Here is a 14,484-nt window from a genome sequence, read left to right on the forward strand (position 1 = left end):
CTATGCAGCGTGTGTTTTACTTAACTTTCGTGTTGACTGTGGTGTGAGAACTAGGGGTTAAGTTTCTAGAAATTGCACAACTTGTTTGTGTGTGCCCGCATGCGTGGTTGGAGATGCTCTGACCAGACAGATGTTCTCCAGCAGCTATATTCTGCTTAAACCCTCTCTTAAGCAAACTCCTAAATCAGCCTGTAAATGAGCTGAGAGACAGGTGTTTACATCGTATGCTCACAGCATGCATTAAAGCAGAATATGGGAAAGAGGAGAGGGAGGATAAGAAGAAGAGAAGTGGAGAGGAGAGGAGGGATGAGGGGGGTACAATAGCCTTCTGTCCAGAAACGTTCCATCAGCCATTCCACAGGACGTCTCCTTGTCTTTACAAGGGATTAGCTTAGTCCCAGTGCTGACCATGTGTCAGATTTATCAATAAGTGTGTCATTATCATGTGTGGATCACCACATGTGGAGGAATGGCCTCACACCCGCCGAACACACGGCTTTTGTCCTTTTGCAGACTAAAAGAAAAAGTGCATAAATACAGTGACTTATCTGATATAACTAGGAAAATAAAACGCGAAACCTTCACTGTTCCCACAAGTCGAGACGAATGAAAGGTGCTCGCACATGTGTTGTTCAGGTCAACCTCTTGCCACTGAGCCAGTGTAAACAGTATAATTCTGGGTGCCTGGCAGCTGGTGTCAAAGTGAATGGGACATGGGGCGAGAAAAATCTGATAACATTCTTTGGAGAAAAAGGGAACTTGTGAGCTTATTAGATAAACTTGTTGGCAGCCAAGACTGACCTGTGTTTAGTTGTGGTTGTTCAACTGCTCTAGGCACAGCAATTAAGAGTTGGTTGTGAACTTTTCACTTTACCCTGCAAAAACAGGGCCGGCTCGAACGACGCTGCTGCCTTCAAATCACAGGGCAGACGGTGAGAAACAGACGAGGGCTGTTGGCCGTCTCTAGCTGAGACATTGCTAACGAGTCCATTCATTAAGCATTAAGTATAGCACAGCTGTGCTGAACATGGTTAACCTCATGTCGTTGTTCACATGTCTAAAAGTATGTCAACTCCTACAGCTGTGAAGTACCACTCCCTGCTCCTCCTCACGTTTTGGCTTTCTCTGAGCTGAAAGGAGCCATATAAGGTGTCGATGAAAGCCTTTGATGTGTGAGTGGATGGATGTGTGCATGTGCGTGTGATAACACAATTAAAATACACTTTATAAAGCTTGGCCGGATCTCAGTCTGACACTGTGATTGAATATGTCTCCTATGATAGTGGTCTAAAGTAAATTGTCTATTGTTTTCCTACTTTTATATTGTTGTGTTTGGGTATTGTTTATAGGTATCATTTGTGCCATGTTGGTTTTTCCCTGAGCTAAGTGCCCTATTGAGACACACTTTGGTGATGGCTGTGCTCACTGTCATTGTCCTCTTATAATGCATTCTCCATAAAAATGGGACAAAGCTGATGAATGTTCATTTTTGCTGCTGGACAATTGGCCTCCCCAGATAATTTCTGAATAGAGACTGTAATAGTTTTCAAATCAGTCTTTGTTGTATCAGCATTAGCTTCTGCTGTGATAGAATATGTTGTAGTGAAGAATGACTAATGGTGAAAGACGTATTCAGATCCTTTATTAAGTAAAAGAAGCAATACAGCAATGTAATAATACTCCATTACAAGTTCTGCATTCAAAGAAAAGTATGTTAGAATTATCAGCAAAATGTAAAAGTAGTCATTCTGCAGGCTGAAGTGCCTCCATCGGTATTATATTATTATATAATATGATATTTGACTATCATCACTGATGCATAAATGTGCATTTAAAGAGCAACTTAATAATACCTGCGCTAAAAAGCAGTGCTAGTGTGTATATCTAACCACAGTTAGCGTTACCAATGGGTGTAATAGTGTGTATTGCACTCTCATCTAACAATGACATCACTGTGCACTGACACACCCTGGAGTACACCTCTGCATCACTGCAGCAAGATAAGAATTAAGTTAAACCCCCTGGAAGTCAGCAAAAACCAGAGTTTGAGCTGCTGTTGAGTTGCTCTTTAATCTTGAAGCCATTTTATTTACTTGAAAATGTAAACTTTATTAGAATCAACATATAAAACAGGTACATGCATGAAATTTGACCTCTGCATTTAACCCATCCTGAAAATGTAGGAGCAGTCGGCTGCTGTAAAGCACCCAGGGAGTAATCAATGTCTTTCTCAAGGGCACTTCGACATGCAGACAGGAGGAGCAGGGGATTGAACCTTGTGGTTAAACGACGACCATGTGCTTTTTCTGGGCACATATACTGATAAAGTTGTTATTGCAAGTCCAATAAAAATTCCTGAATCCTTGTGGTTCCATCTTGTTCTCCAGTGTAACATATCTGGCTCTTTAGCTGCTAAATGCTCCACTATGTTCACCAGCTAGTCACTAACTCTGTCCGTCGGTGGTTTGGCGCTGGGCAGGAATAGTACAGTGGGTTTGTTAGAGCTATAGCAGCTTTTTGCCGATGGGAGCGGTGAGACTGAACCAAAACAATAAAGCAAAAACATTGAGCTTAAGGTGCCAAAACACTGTAGAGTTGAAGGAAAATGTAGAGTGAAGTTATATTTCTTTGTGGGTTTGTTTCTATGGTCAACATCTTCTAGTAATAAGTGCAACTTAAAGTACAAATACCTCAGAATTATCCAAAATGAATTAAAGTATTTGAGTAAATACACCAGTTTCCACCACTGAGAGAGTGAGACCTGTTCGTCTTTACGTAGATAGTTTGACTTCCATTTCGGCAGAATTAACAACTCAAGTGATGCCAATGTCACCTTTAAACACATTATGTTCACACACGAGCTGCTGACATAGTTTACACACCTGCTCTTCACACCTGCCGCCAAGAAGCTGCACACAGCCACTATCAGATCCAGCCATTAATTAGCATCGACTCACATTAGCCACAGCAGCAGTGATGTTTATTTCTCCTTTGTCTTTCTCCCCGTCACCCCACAGTCATCCGGCACCACTGTCATGGTGGACATTGCAGTGATGGGAGAAGCCCACGGACTAATCACAGACCTGCTGGCTGACCCCTCTCTGCCCCCCAACACCTGCACCTCACTGCGGGCCGTCAGCAACCTGCTAACCACCCAGCTCACCTTCCAGTCGCTGCACCGGCCGCGCCCCGCTCCACTGCTTAGCCCCGGCGATGCCTACACATTCTCCGACTCAGAGGAGGGACCAGAGAAAGGGGAGAAGACGTCCATCCATAAGGTAAAGACCTAAATGAAGATCATGTGTCATGATTTTTTAAAGATATGCAGTAACAGGAAGTCTAGATGAAAGTGAGGATATTTCATCCACATATCAAAAGTCATAATTGTTAATCAAAGGTGGTAATACAACTTTTTTTTTGTGAAACGGCAGAAATAATGGAAATGCTGTTCCCTTTATTAGGGCCAAATGATTTATACACCACACTGCGCTCCACACACATGTTCATCTTTTAGCCCATGTTTCAGCTAATGAGTGCTTCCTGCTCTCAGAGCTTTTAGCATCAAATGAAGGAGCGTATTTTCATAGAGTTGAGTGAAGAAAAATAGAGCGTGTCTACTGCTCCGAGCGCTGTTCTCCCTTTCATAGCTACAGCTGTGTCAACATGACAGATGTGCAGAGCCAGACAGTGTGTATGTGTGTGTGTGTGTGTGTGTGTGTGTGTGTGTAGTCGAGAAAAGGGAGAGGCAACATGAAGGTGAACGCATCTCTCAAAAGGTTACAAAGAGGGACGTCTATGTGTCAACAAAGTTGGACACCTCACCACAATTACGGATCCAGTTATTAATCTGAGGAACCTATCCCGGCTGTCTTGGAAGCTGGCGTGTGGTCGATGGCTGCCATGCCATCAAGCCAGTAATTTGGCTGACAGGTGTTTTCTTTTTTTACGTCGGTCTAAAATTTGTAAAAGTAGCTAAGACAAACTGTGCCTGTGGAGCGGCCGGTGAGGCTGCCCTCATTAAGACTCTGCTCCCCAGAGATGACGTGCAGCCTCTGACTGCCCGGGAGGAGAATAGCAGGAGGAGTGAAGGTGGTTAATGCAGGAGTGGAAAGCCCTGCGCTTGCTTTTCTGCCTCTTGGCTAAGAGTTTGATGTCCATCGTGGTGCATACTGATGCCTTTCAAGCACTTTTCCAAAACCCATTTTCTGTCCGACAGCATGTGCTGCAAAAAAAGAAGAAGCACATAACTGTACATAAATAAATTCAGAACTGATTATGAAATATTTGAAGTTTCATCAATCTTGCTTTTTTTACTAAACAATTATAGGGATAAGTTCAGTTATAGACCTCATTCAACACTGACTTTTTTTGTGAGGATGGCCTAGTTTTTGCCATGCTGCTGCCGATGGTGATGCGTGTGTTTCTGTGATGTGTTTTTTTGCTTTTGGTGTGCGTCTGAAGGGCATTCATTAAAGAATGGATCTACGGTGCTGCAAAATCATACCGAGGAACCATTATTCCTCTTTCAAAATCAGGATTTATACGTATATTTTTATATACGTATAGTATAGTCTTAGTATACACTGTACTGTGCAGAACATGTGTGTAATACGTTTCTCTAATCGTAACAGCATCATACACAGGATGTTTTGGGGACAACCCTGGTATGTCATTTTAAATTAACTTTTGCTTGCACAAGTGTGTCAGTGCTGTCTGTGTGTGTACATATAGTATACACTAATTGGCCATTGTTCTGTTGTAAGTGTGTGTGTGTGTGTGTGTGTGTGTGTGTGTTTTCTATGCATTTGCCTTCAGAAATTGGTTAATCTGCAACTGAAATCAGCACAGGTTATGGTAAAGCCTCAAGAAAAAGCCAGTGAAATGTCCACTAAAGCGGTTAAACCGACGGCGTGTTTGAGTGTGTGTGCTCGCACTCAGTAAATGACGCCTTGCTGTGAATGGGCTCATTCAGGATTCTGAGGCGATCTTTACTAGGTCACCCTGCAGAAGACTGAGAGAGAGAGAGCCTGCCATGTTTAGCGCTGCTGTGCCAAGCTGCTGCATAGCACCGAACAGATGGAGGCACCACAAGGGCACAGACCACTGGGAATCCCAGAGAAAGAGCAAAGACGAGACAGATTAAAGAAAGAGACTGAGAGAACGAGACAAAAGAGACTTACGGAGAGAATAAGAAGCAGAGAGGCAGAATCCCTGTGATGAAATATATCTGTGCAATGCAATACTGACATTGTATCTAACAATGTACCGTGAGAGGCATCGTTACAGCTGCCAGCCAATATCTTCCCGTCAGTGATTACTGTGTTGATTCTGTTTTGGTGCCAGATGAAATATTTTTCCTTGTTCTATCAGCTGCATCATTTGTTTTATCTTCATCTATGATCAATTTGACTGCAGACGAAGCAATTGAGCATTAATCTTATCTCCCAGGTGGGAGTACTTTAGGAGCCATGTTTTTTTCATTCCTGTAGTTAGGTATGAATAGGAGGATTTTATTCATTTTTAGAAAAAGGAACATTCTCCTGTGTGTGTGCAGCGTCTGAGGCGGAGTCTCCACCCTGGTCTTCTGAGGAGGATCTCTTCCACGTGGACCACCACCACCTCCGCCACAGGCCTGCCCACCATTGAGCCTGGGCCCGTCCGAAGGGACCGCAGCGCCAGCATCAAACCCTACCATGAAGCACTCACCTGCAGGTACCTGAGCTACAGCTGAACAACTGATGTTTCATTCTTCTCTCAGCATCCTATCCTCAGAAACTTACTTTTACTTGTGCTCCAGTTGCTCCCCAGAGGGAGCTACATGGAAAAAAAGAAAAAACTATTTTGTATTTCAGTACACTAATTAGGTCCTGCTGTGCAACATTCTACCATAGTTATACATAACTATGGTGCAATTGCTTTAAGGAGGAATCCTACAATGGCTAGCACAGTATGACACATCACTCTCAGGGTTTAGAGGTTTATTCCCAGCAGTGTGGCTGTAGTTATACCAAAGACAGCTTGAGTGAACAGTAATGGCGCAGCAGTTCGGAAGAGGATGTGTGTGCATGGGAGCCAGAATGGAAATATGCCCCACAGGCGAACGCATTAACCTGAATAACTAAGACACACAAAATCTCTCTGCACGCTGTGCTGAAGACAGCACGAGACTCCGGCAAGTATCATGGTTCAGAAGTAGATATGTATGCATGTGATATCATTTTTATTTAGTTTTATTTTTTATATATACTTGTAATGCAATAAAATCATAAATCAGTACAACCACAAAATGTCACGTAGATTTACATATATTTGCAATTTATATTATGATATATCAATAATGCCCTACAACAATATACATAGTTGACTGACGTTTATTTTGCTCATGCTCAGGATCATAGTGTATTATTGTAGATCATAGTGTATAATTCCCGTAGTTGTAATACATTATAATCACTTGTGTAATGCATTATAATGTGATTAGCAGTTACTCTAAGTGGTGACTGTGTTTTCAAGTAAATTAAAAATGTATTTGAATATATATATATATATATATATATATATATATATAAATGTTGGGGGGCGTTGGATAGAATATGTGTAAGTACTGATGAGCGTTTGTGTGCTTTCATGGGTTTGTGTGTGCATGAAAGCATGTATTTTTGTGCTGGGCTTTATGCTCGGCTGCATTTTGTTTTGCGTAAGCTGCTGAGAAAATGTGGCCTGCTTGCTCCATTGTGTTCAGACCGGACTAATACAGATGCAGTGAATCAGTAGAGATGCCAAGACACGACAAACCCATGTTGTAACAAATAACAACAAATAATAATTTCATGTTTTGTTAGAAAAATCGCATTGATGCATTGAAACTAGAATAAACACAATGTATTAGAGTAGTTATGATTACTAAGTAAAACATTTCAGCATCATTTACTGTGATCAGTGCAGAGATTGCATTCCTGACAATTACTTTGTGATTACTGTGACGTTATGTTTGGATTATCTTAGAACAGCTCATGTTTTTTATGAATTTCAAAAGGGGCAGAACATTGGCGATTCAACTTGAAAATGTTCAGCTGTGCATGATCGTGTGTACTTGAATATGAGTTATCGTGCACACAATGTTTTTATGATGTGGATGCACAAGCAGTACCAGACAGCACATGCTCCCTGTCTCTAAAATATTAAGCATCTCTCAACAAGAAAGAGTCTCTTCGTTTTTCATCTACCGTATTCAGTTTCTCCCTTGTGGAGTTAGTGTCGCCGGCATGAAAGCCCTCAGATGAAGATCAGCGTTAGTCTGTAAATACAGATGCTGCTGGGCGTCTCTGTCCTGCCAAGCAGCGCCACGGATGCTTGTCATGCGCCAAATACTGGGACAGCTAGTACATGGTGTAGGTTTGTGTATATGTGTGTACGTGTTGTAGTTAGTTTGTTTGATTTTCAAATGTTGCAAAAGAACTTTTGTCAGATCTCTAAACTGAAGCTGGAGCTCAATTATTAACGGGAAAAGAACTTCAGAAAGCCACGTCTGATGCCTGGCTCAAAGACACGCTGAACAGCCTGCTTGGTTTCAAACAACACAGTTTCAACTGATGATAGCCTTTGTGTTGTTCGGTTGCATTTGTTTGGAAGTGTATGTGCAGACATACAGAACAACAGTTGATGTATCTCGTTTCTCGCTTACTGTATTTTAGGCTAGTATTAAGACATATTTAATTCTAATAAATGAAGATTTATGCATAATACAACCTGTCAATTTCAGACTGAATACATCTCACTAGATCAGGAGGATATTGGCTCAATGCACTATTAACTATAGTTTGTATAGCTTACATGCTATTGCTCAGTTTATGATCCTTACCTGACCCTCAAGTAGTGTTGGATTCAAATATTAGGTGCAGTTATATTTCTGGCTTTTTACCTTATTGGCAGTACAGTGCTTACATACAGTAGAAGGTCCTCTTTCTGAATGTTCCCTGCAAACTTAGTACATTCTTTGCTGACCACTAAGAAAGCACATTACTTGCAGATTCTGGGGGTTCAGGTGAGATTATTTAACATCTCTCAACACTCTGCAGACAGCTTTCCAGATACGTTTCTCTGTATTCAACTTACCAGAACGAATTCTTTGAATTGTAGAAATGCTTTAGAAAGAGCTCATGGTGACGTTTGACATCCTCATACTAATAAAAACGTGTACTAATGATACAGCACTTTTACAAAGACTCACCTACCGACTCACCTTAAGATCTGTGTTTTAAATCATTTATCAATATTACTGAACAATTAAATATAAAGTTAAAATATCTCAAGAAAACTTTCAACAAAGTTGCAAACTTTTAAAACAGCTTCAGTCAGGGAGGAGTCTTCAATATACATTATTTATCTGTGGACAACATAACTGTCACATTGTGTATCTGCTGGTTGATAAAAAGCTAGTGTTTTTTTGTTTTTTTTTAATTCTCTCATAAACAATCAATACATATCACACTTGTTAAAGTATTTACACAACAAAAACGTGGGAGATGCAGAGGCAAACATTTAGAGAAATAAAACAAAACATTAATTGCATATTACACATGCAAGGTGTCATGCATACAACTGAGACCTTAATGTTAAATTGCCGTAATAGAATAGATTAATTAATAGAAAAACTGATAAAAAAAAGTCTACGTCTGTTGACTACACAGTATATATTCAACCTTCAGCTCAAAATTGTATTGTTTACTGCGCTTAGTAAAAAAATGATCTGCACACTGTCTAGTCTTGTGACTTGAGCCCTCCAAAGAATTGCGTCTGTCAGTGACCTGTTTGGGTCTGTTTGCACATTGACAGTGTGATACTTGAACAAGTTCTGTAAATGTAAGCACACTGAGCAGCTTCTGTACACAAAGCCCTGTCGCCTGGTCTTAAAGCTCAGCCCGGCCCAGCAGCAGGCCCCAGCTATGGCCACTTATGGTGGTGTGAGTATAAACAAACACCTGGGCCTCTCCCCAGTCACCGCAACCTCACAATTAACACACACACACACACACGCTTAGACACACTTTCACAGCTGCTTCTTTTGGCAGGGGTTATACAGACACAATTGGAGAGAACAGAGAGTCTCTGGGTTTAGTTTACTGCAGCTGAGAGGGCTCTCTTCAGAGCAACACTTCATTTACATTTTGTTTTAGGCATTTGGCTCTTTTCCAGATGCCTAAAATTAAAAAGAGATCTGGTTAAGGCTTCCGTGACGAACTTAAACAGGGCAGTGCCTACTGACAACCACTTGCCGTTTTTGGGGTTAAAACTGTGATGGTTCGATGAGCAATCGGCAACCTGCCAACACATCATCTCTTAAGTGGGCTTTAACACAACAATCACACGTTTTGGGAAGTAGTAGGGAGTGTTTTCTGTAATTTATGTACTTTAAACTGTATTTGTTATGCTTTTTCGAGAGCTGGCCAAGACGCAGTAACATCTAAATTTATTCACAGATCAAACAAACCATCAATAATAATTTATGATATGTAATGAGTCCCATCAGAAGAGTGAGAGGCAGAAATGTTTGGGTGAAGGCGAGAGAGAACACATGGAGGGGAGAAAATGAGCACATGGCTTCAATTGCCTTCTCTCTGCTCCATCATCAAATCTGTACAATCTTAATTAGGACATTAGGCTTCTTTTTTTTCTCCCTCCTTTTTCCATCATGTCAGCTTTCAGTGACGTACGTTGTTAAGATGGAATAACATCAACTTCAAAGCTACAATATCGGCTTTTTTATCACACAGACCCGGTAAAAAGGGGGGCGATTGAATACCTGCTATTTCCCTGAGCTCCGGCCACTGTGCTGTTATCTTCTTCACGTCATCTGGCTTGAGACGAGGTAGATTACTGGAAGCAGAAATAATGGCTGCTGTGTTTATCCTGGCTTGGACACTGTCCGTTTGGGCTGTGAACCAAAGGTAATCTGTCAACCTGCTGTGAGTGGTTGAGTATAAAATCTTGGAGTAAACTGCAGCGGATAGGGGAGCGGGCGGAGGCCAGTTGGAGCTTATTGCATGGCTCGAAACTATTCAGATAAGCAACATGGAAAATGCAGACAATGTTGCAATTCATACAGTATTTCCTATTGCAGGATAATTAACTTGATGAAGGTTTATTCTGGAGAATACCAAGGTGCTTTTGTATGAGAACAGGAGTCGTTTTCTACTTCAGAGAAAAACGTAACTGTCGACAATTCACATTGGCTGCATTAACATTTGTTAAAATTATGTTTGAGGCGAGAAAGCAACTTTGACCTTTGACCTTTGCATTATTAGTCTTGTGGATGCAGGTTGTTTCTTTGACCGAACAAACATATTTGCAGACAGCAGTTACAGTCTTCCCAAAGGTATCAGGCCAAATAAATGATTTTCTTTGAGACACGGGTGAAACGTAAACAAAGGATACGTGCATTTTGTGTTGGTACTGTAGGTACATCTCACTGGGACAGTTAAAGTACTGTAACTACAGTGCTAACCACTGTAACTACTCTTAAGAAGATTTACTGTGATAAAAGCAGAGTCACTCGATACATGACTGACAGATTCCTCGAGTGGAGGCGGCCGGCTTTCTTATTTACATTCAGTGCCGAAGGCTCAATGTCAGTAGCTGAGGTTATTCTGCTGCATTAGCAGAATAGGAAGAGTGTCTGCCAGTTCTTCAACTTTCATTAAAAGTAAACCTTTTAAGCCAAGCGCTGCTACCTGCCCAGACCCCCCTGACAATAATGTACTAACTGTTCGCCCGCCAAACTATCAAACTATTTTATATTCCACACCTGCTAGGCATTACAGTGGATTACCTGGCCATGCAAACACAACAGAACTGCCTTTGTTGGGGCCTCAGGGCCATTAGGCAGGGTGGGTACAGCTCAAAAGTGTTCAAGAAACAATTTATCAGAAGGAGATAGACACACTATGGGACTTTGTGCTCCCTGTGACACCATGCTCTAACGGCAGGCACTTCCTGCCCTGAAAAGGCAGGTTTTACAACATTTAGAGAGAGGTATTTTAATTGGAAACACCTACATGTACAGCTTGACAGTGGCCTCGGTGGAGAAACATGGAAAAGCTGTTGAGAGCAGCTCGGGAGGCAAGTGATTTGTCATAAAGCTCAAAGAGGGTGGGCTCAATTTCTTATGAGTCATTTATAACAGCGCCAGTACCAGCAACTGTTTCGAATTGGTTTGCTTGTTTAATCTCATTGTGTTAATGTGTGCATCCATTATGTTCATTAATGAGTATTCTTCTTGGAGCATCTGTACAACGTCTGTTTCATGTGGGGACAGCACAGTAGGAATCCCATTAAAAAATGTTTCTTGACAACTTCTGCCAACCGGTTAGATATCAAAGACAGATGTAGTGAATGGCGTTATTCCCAATTCTTTGGCGCAGCTACAGACAGCAAAGGCTTGCACATTTTGCTCTCTACAAACAAACACACATGTACAGTACCCGTCTGCATTTGTCCCCCAATGTGTTTTATTTTATTATTTTCTGTTTTTTTTGGTTTATAATCATCTGTTCTGAATTTGATCTCATCCTACAAAAACTACATTACTTATTCTAGCATTTGATTTGCAGATGGTTTAATACACATTTGGATGCAATATGTCTTAGAAAAAGATACATTTGACCCAGATTTTTTTTTTTTTTTTTTTACATTTAGCAGTTTTTCAGTGTGTAGTTTCATGAGCATTGAGGTTGAAGATGTTTTTCTTTAAAGCTCATTCAAATTGATTCATTCTGACATATATATGCAGTAGTCTGAGATGCAACACAGCACCAGCTGCTCATACCCCAGAATTACAACAGGGAACGTCAAATATAACATTTCCCTTTAATGCACTTTATCTCTAACCTGTTACACCCCTCTTGTCTACAGCTGTGGGAGACCATACATCAGACTGAGCCATGGGGAGGGTTCTATAGACAAGGGAGACAGGATACCACGGTCAGGTATGCTCTCAGTCTTCTTCCCTCCTATCACTACCACCACTACCACATATACTTTATCTCTTCTCAGACTGCCTGCACGCATTACAATGTGCTGATATAGGAGTCAAATATATACAGTAGATATGTTAAAATAAATAAAAAATGTATGTTCCAATCTGAACGGCTGCATAAAACCCTCAAAATCAAATTCCATCCCAAGTATTACTTTTGTTGTTACAGGAAAAATATAAATAATTCCAATGTATCTTGTGTCTGTTTATTTTAAAATGTTGGTGCTCCATACCTAACTGGACTAGCCTAGATGTTGTGATGTCAAATCAATATCATTTCAAGATAATAATCATTTAAAGGTGACCATCAGATGTTGGTCTCAATCCCTTAGTCACAAGGCATCAGTTTGAAATCCAGCGCTGAAAATGCAGATAAACCAGTTTTTCCGATGATACAAAATCAGACTTCAGTCTAAAGCACTTCTGCCATCGGACACACTATATGACATGTTTTGTGTCAGAGGCGTGGCAGCAGTCACTGAGACGTGTTGTGAAGAAGAGCACCCAGCATCTCTGGGAGTTTGAGAATTGCAGAAAATAACCAGCTATAAACAAAGTGGGATTATAGGAAGGGGATTTACCAGAGAAGTAAATTCAACACACTCCAAAAAGCCGGACGATATGCATCAGTTTATCAGTTTCCTCTAGGCCGCAGTGTGACATCTCTTTGTTTTTGTCTTTTACTAGCGGAGGACCAAGTGGTGGCGTCATCAGACTATGACAGCACCCACGAAGCCAACCACGGTGACAGCAGTGATGTAGCACACACAGAGGAGGACACAGAGGAAGGAAAAAACCCCGCCCAGAATGTCATCCTCCACCCACTAATACCTCCTGAGGTAAGGCGAGGCAGAACGACTGCTCTTACAATAGAACTCTGTTAATAAGACGCAACAAACCTGCAATCGCACTCGTCATATCGGGACATTATTAACATTGTATCTATTTGTCTCAATGCTTTTCAGCACTTGTCACAGGACAAACCAATTCTGGCTCCAGAGCCGTTAGTTATGGAGGACTTAGAGCCTTTGATGAGTCAGCTAAATAATTGGAACTTCCCCATCTTCAGTTTGATGGAGAAGACAAATGGGAAATGTGGACGGATCCTCAGTCAGGTGAGCACATCTGAGAACACCAACGATTAAGCTCAGAGGTCAGCCAGAGTGTCAATAAAACTGTTGATTGTTTGCATAATGATGGAGAAATGTCCAGCAATAAAATGCTTGAAAGTAATAAAAACTGCTGAGTAACATTATGTTTGTTAGCATTGATAAATGGATGGACTAGCGTGTAATGATTATGCCCCTCTTAAATGTGATGTGATGATTATCCGAGCCTTGTGATGTTCACAGGCCCTCTTTCTGTCTTTCAGGTCTCCTACAGGCTCTTTGAAGACACTGGCCTGTTTGAGACCTTCAAGATCCCTGTAAATGAATTCATGAACTACTTCCATGCCCTTGAGAATGGTTACAGAGACATACCATGTAAGCTTGAACCACTCTCTCCTCCTGTTTTTGAGTTTGCTTCAGTTTTCTTATCGTCTTGTTTGCAGCTGTAACATTGAAACCAGCCACTAGAGGGAGATGTCATACCATCATATGACTGTTTGCAGCCTTTATGTTGTGACAAGAAACATAAGCAGCCAAACAGTGCGCCCTGGTGGGGAAGATCTGACAGACTTTTTTTGAAATGTATTTTCTGACCCAGATCACAACCGGGTCCACGCCACAGATGTGCTTCATGCGGTCTGGTACCTCACCACGCAGGCTGTGCCTGGTCTGCCCAGCCTCATTACTGACCACGGCTCTGCCAGTGACTCAGGTGTGTCCGTTAGTACATACATGCAGACATTTGCATGTCCTGGTGGGAGTGCTGGTGTGTATGTGAATCCATCACTCAATAAAAGTGTGTTAGAAGGTGTCACATTAAGAACATATGAGCTCTGCATACCTTTTTGTCGAGTTTTCTAACTTTTAATAAGCCATGTATTATCATAAGGACTGTCTATATGTAGGTCAGACCTTTTTATTTATTTTTTACCATCTGCCTGCAGCTTCACTGTGAGCCATCTCATTAATGTCGGAGCATCAAACCTGCAGGAGTGTGTGTGTTCTTATCCTACTCACAGTTTGTCCTATCTTACTCAGGCTTTTGGCACTTGCAGTTACGTACCAAACACTATTTGAAGTCTAGAACTCCATGAAATTGCAGGCAGATTAGAGTTCCCTCTCACCCATATTTCCATAACCTCATTTGTATGCCTTACTAGGGCCATCCCTTTGATCCACATATAAGTGGATTTCAATGTTCAAGTGTGTGTTACTGTGTGTGTGTGTGTGTGTGTGTGCGCGTGTGTTTGTGCTCCAGAGTCCGTATTTAGGCATGTGCACATGAAAGTACATTGTGTGTTTGTGTAAATTCTGCCACCCTGCTCTTCAACCTCCTCTCTT

General features: G+C 41.4%; 1 protein-coding gene across 2 annotated transcripts in view; it reads left to right on the forward strand.

Annotated features, from left to right (window-relative positions):
- The window catches only part of LOC142947618 (cGMP-inhibited 3',5'-cyclic phosphodiesterase 3A-like), a 63,877-nt gene that overhangs the window by 41,242 nt on the left and 8,151 nt on the right, over positions 1–14,484 (forward strand). For both annotated transcript variants that reach the window (XM_076089305.1, XM_076089306.1), the window contains 7 exons: positions 3,018–3,278; positions 5,555–5,712; positions 11,911–11,984; positions 12,722–12,873; positions 13,000–13,149; positions 13,407–13,518; positions 13,742–13,855. In XM_076089305.1, coding sequence (XP_075945420.1) covers positions 3,018–3,278; positions 5,555–5,712; positions 11,911–11,984; positions 12,722–12,873; positions 13,000–13,149; positions 13,407–13,518; positions 13,742–13,855 — 1,021 coding nt within the window. The remainder of the gene's footprint in view (positions 1–3,017; positions 3,279–5,554; positions 5,713–11,910; positions 11,985–12,721; positions 12,874–12,999; positions 13,150–13,406; positions 13,519–13,741; positions 13,856–14,484) is intronic.

This window comes from Anarhichas minor, unplaced genomic scaffold (assembly GCF_050575085.1).
Source record: "Anarhichas minor isolate MPS153535 unplaced genomic scaffold, ASM5057508v1 ptg000011l, whole genome shotgun sequence".
Taxonomy (NCBI): Eukaryota; Metazoa; Chordata; class Actinopteri; order Perciformes; family Anarhichadidae; genus Anarhichas; species Anarhichas minor.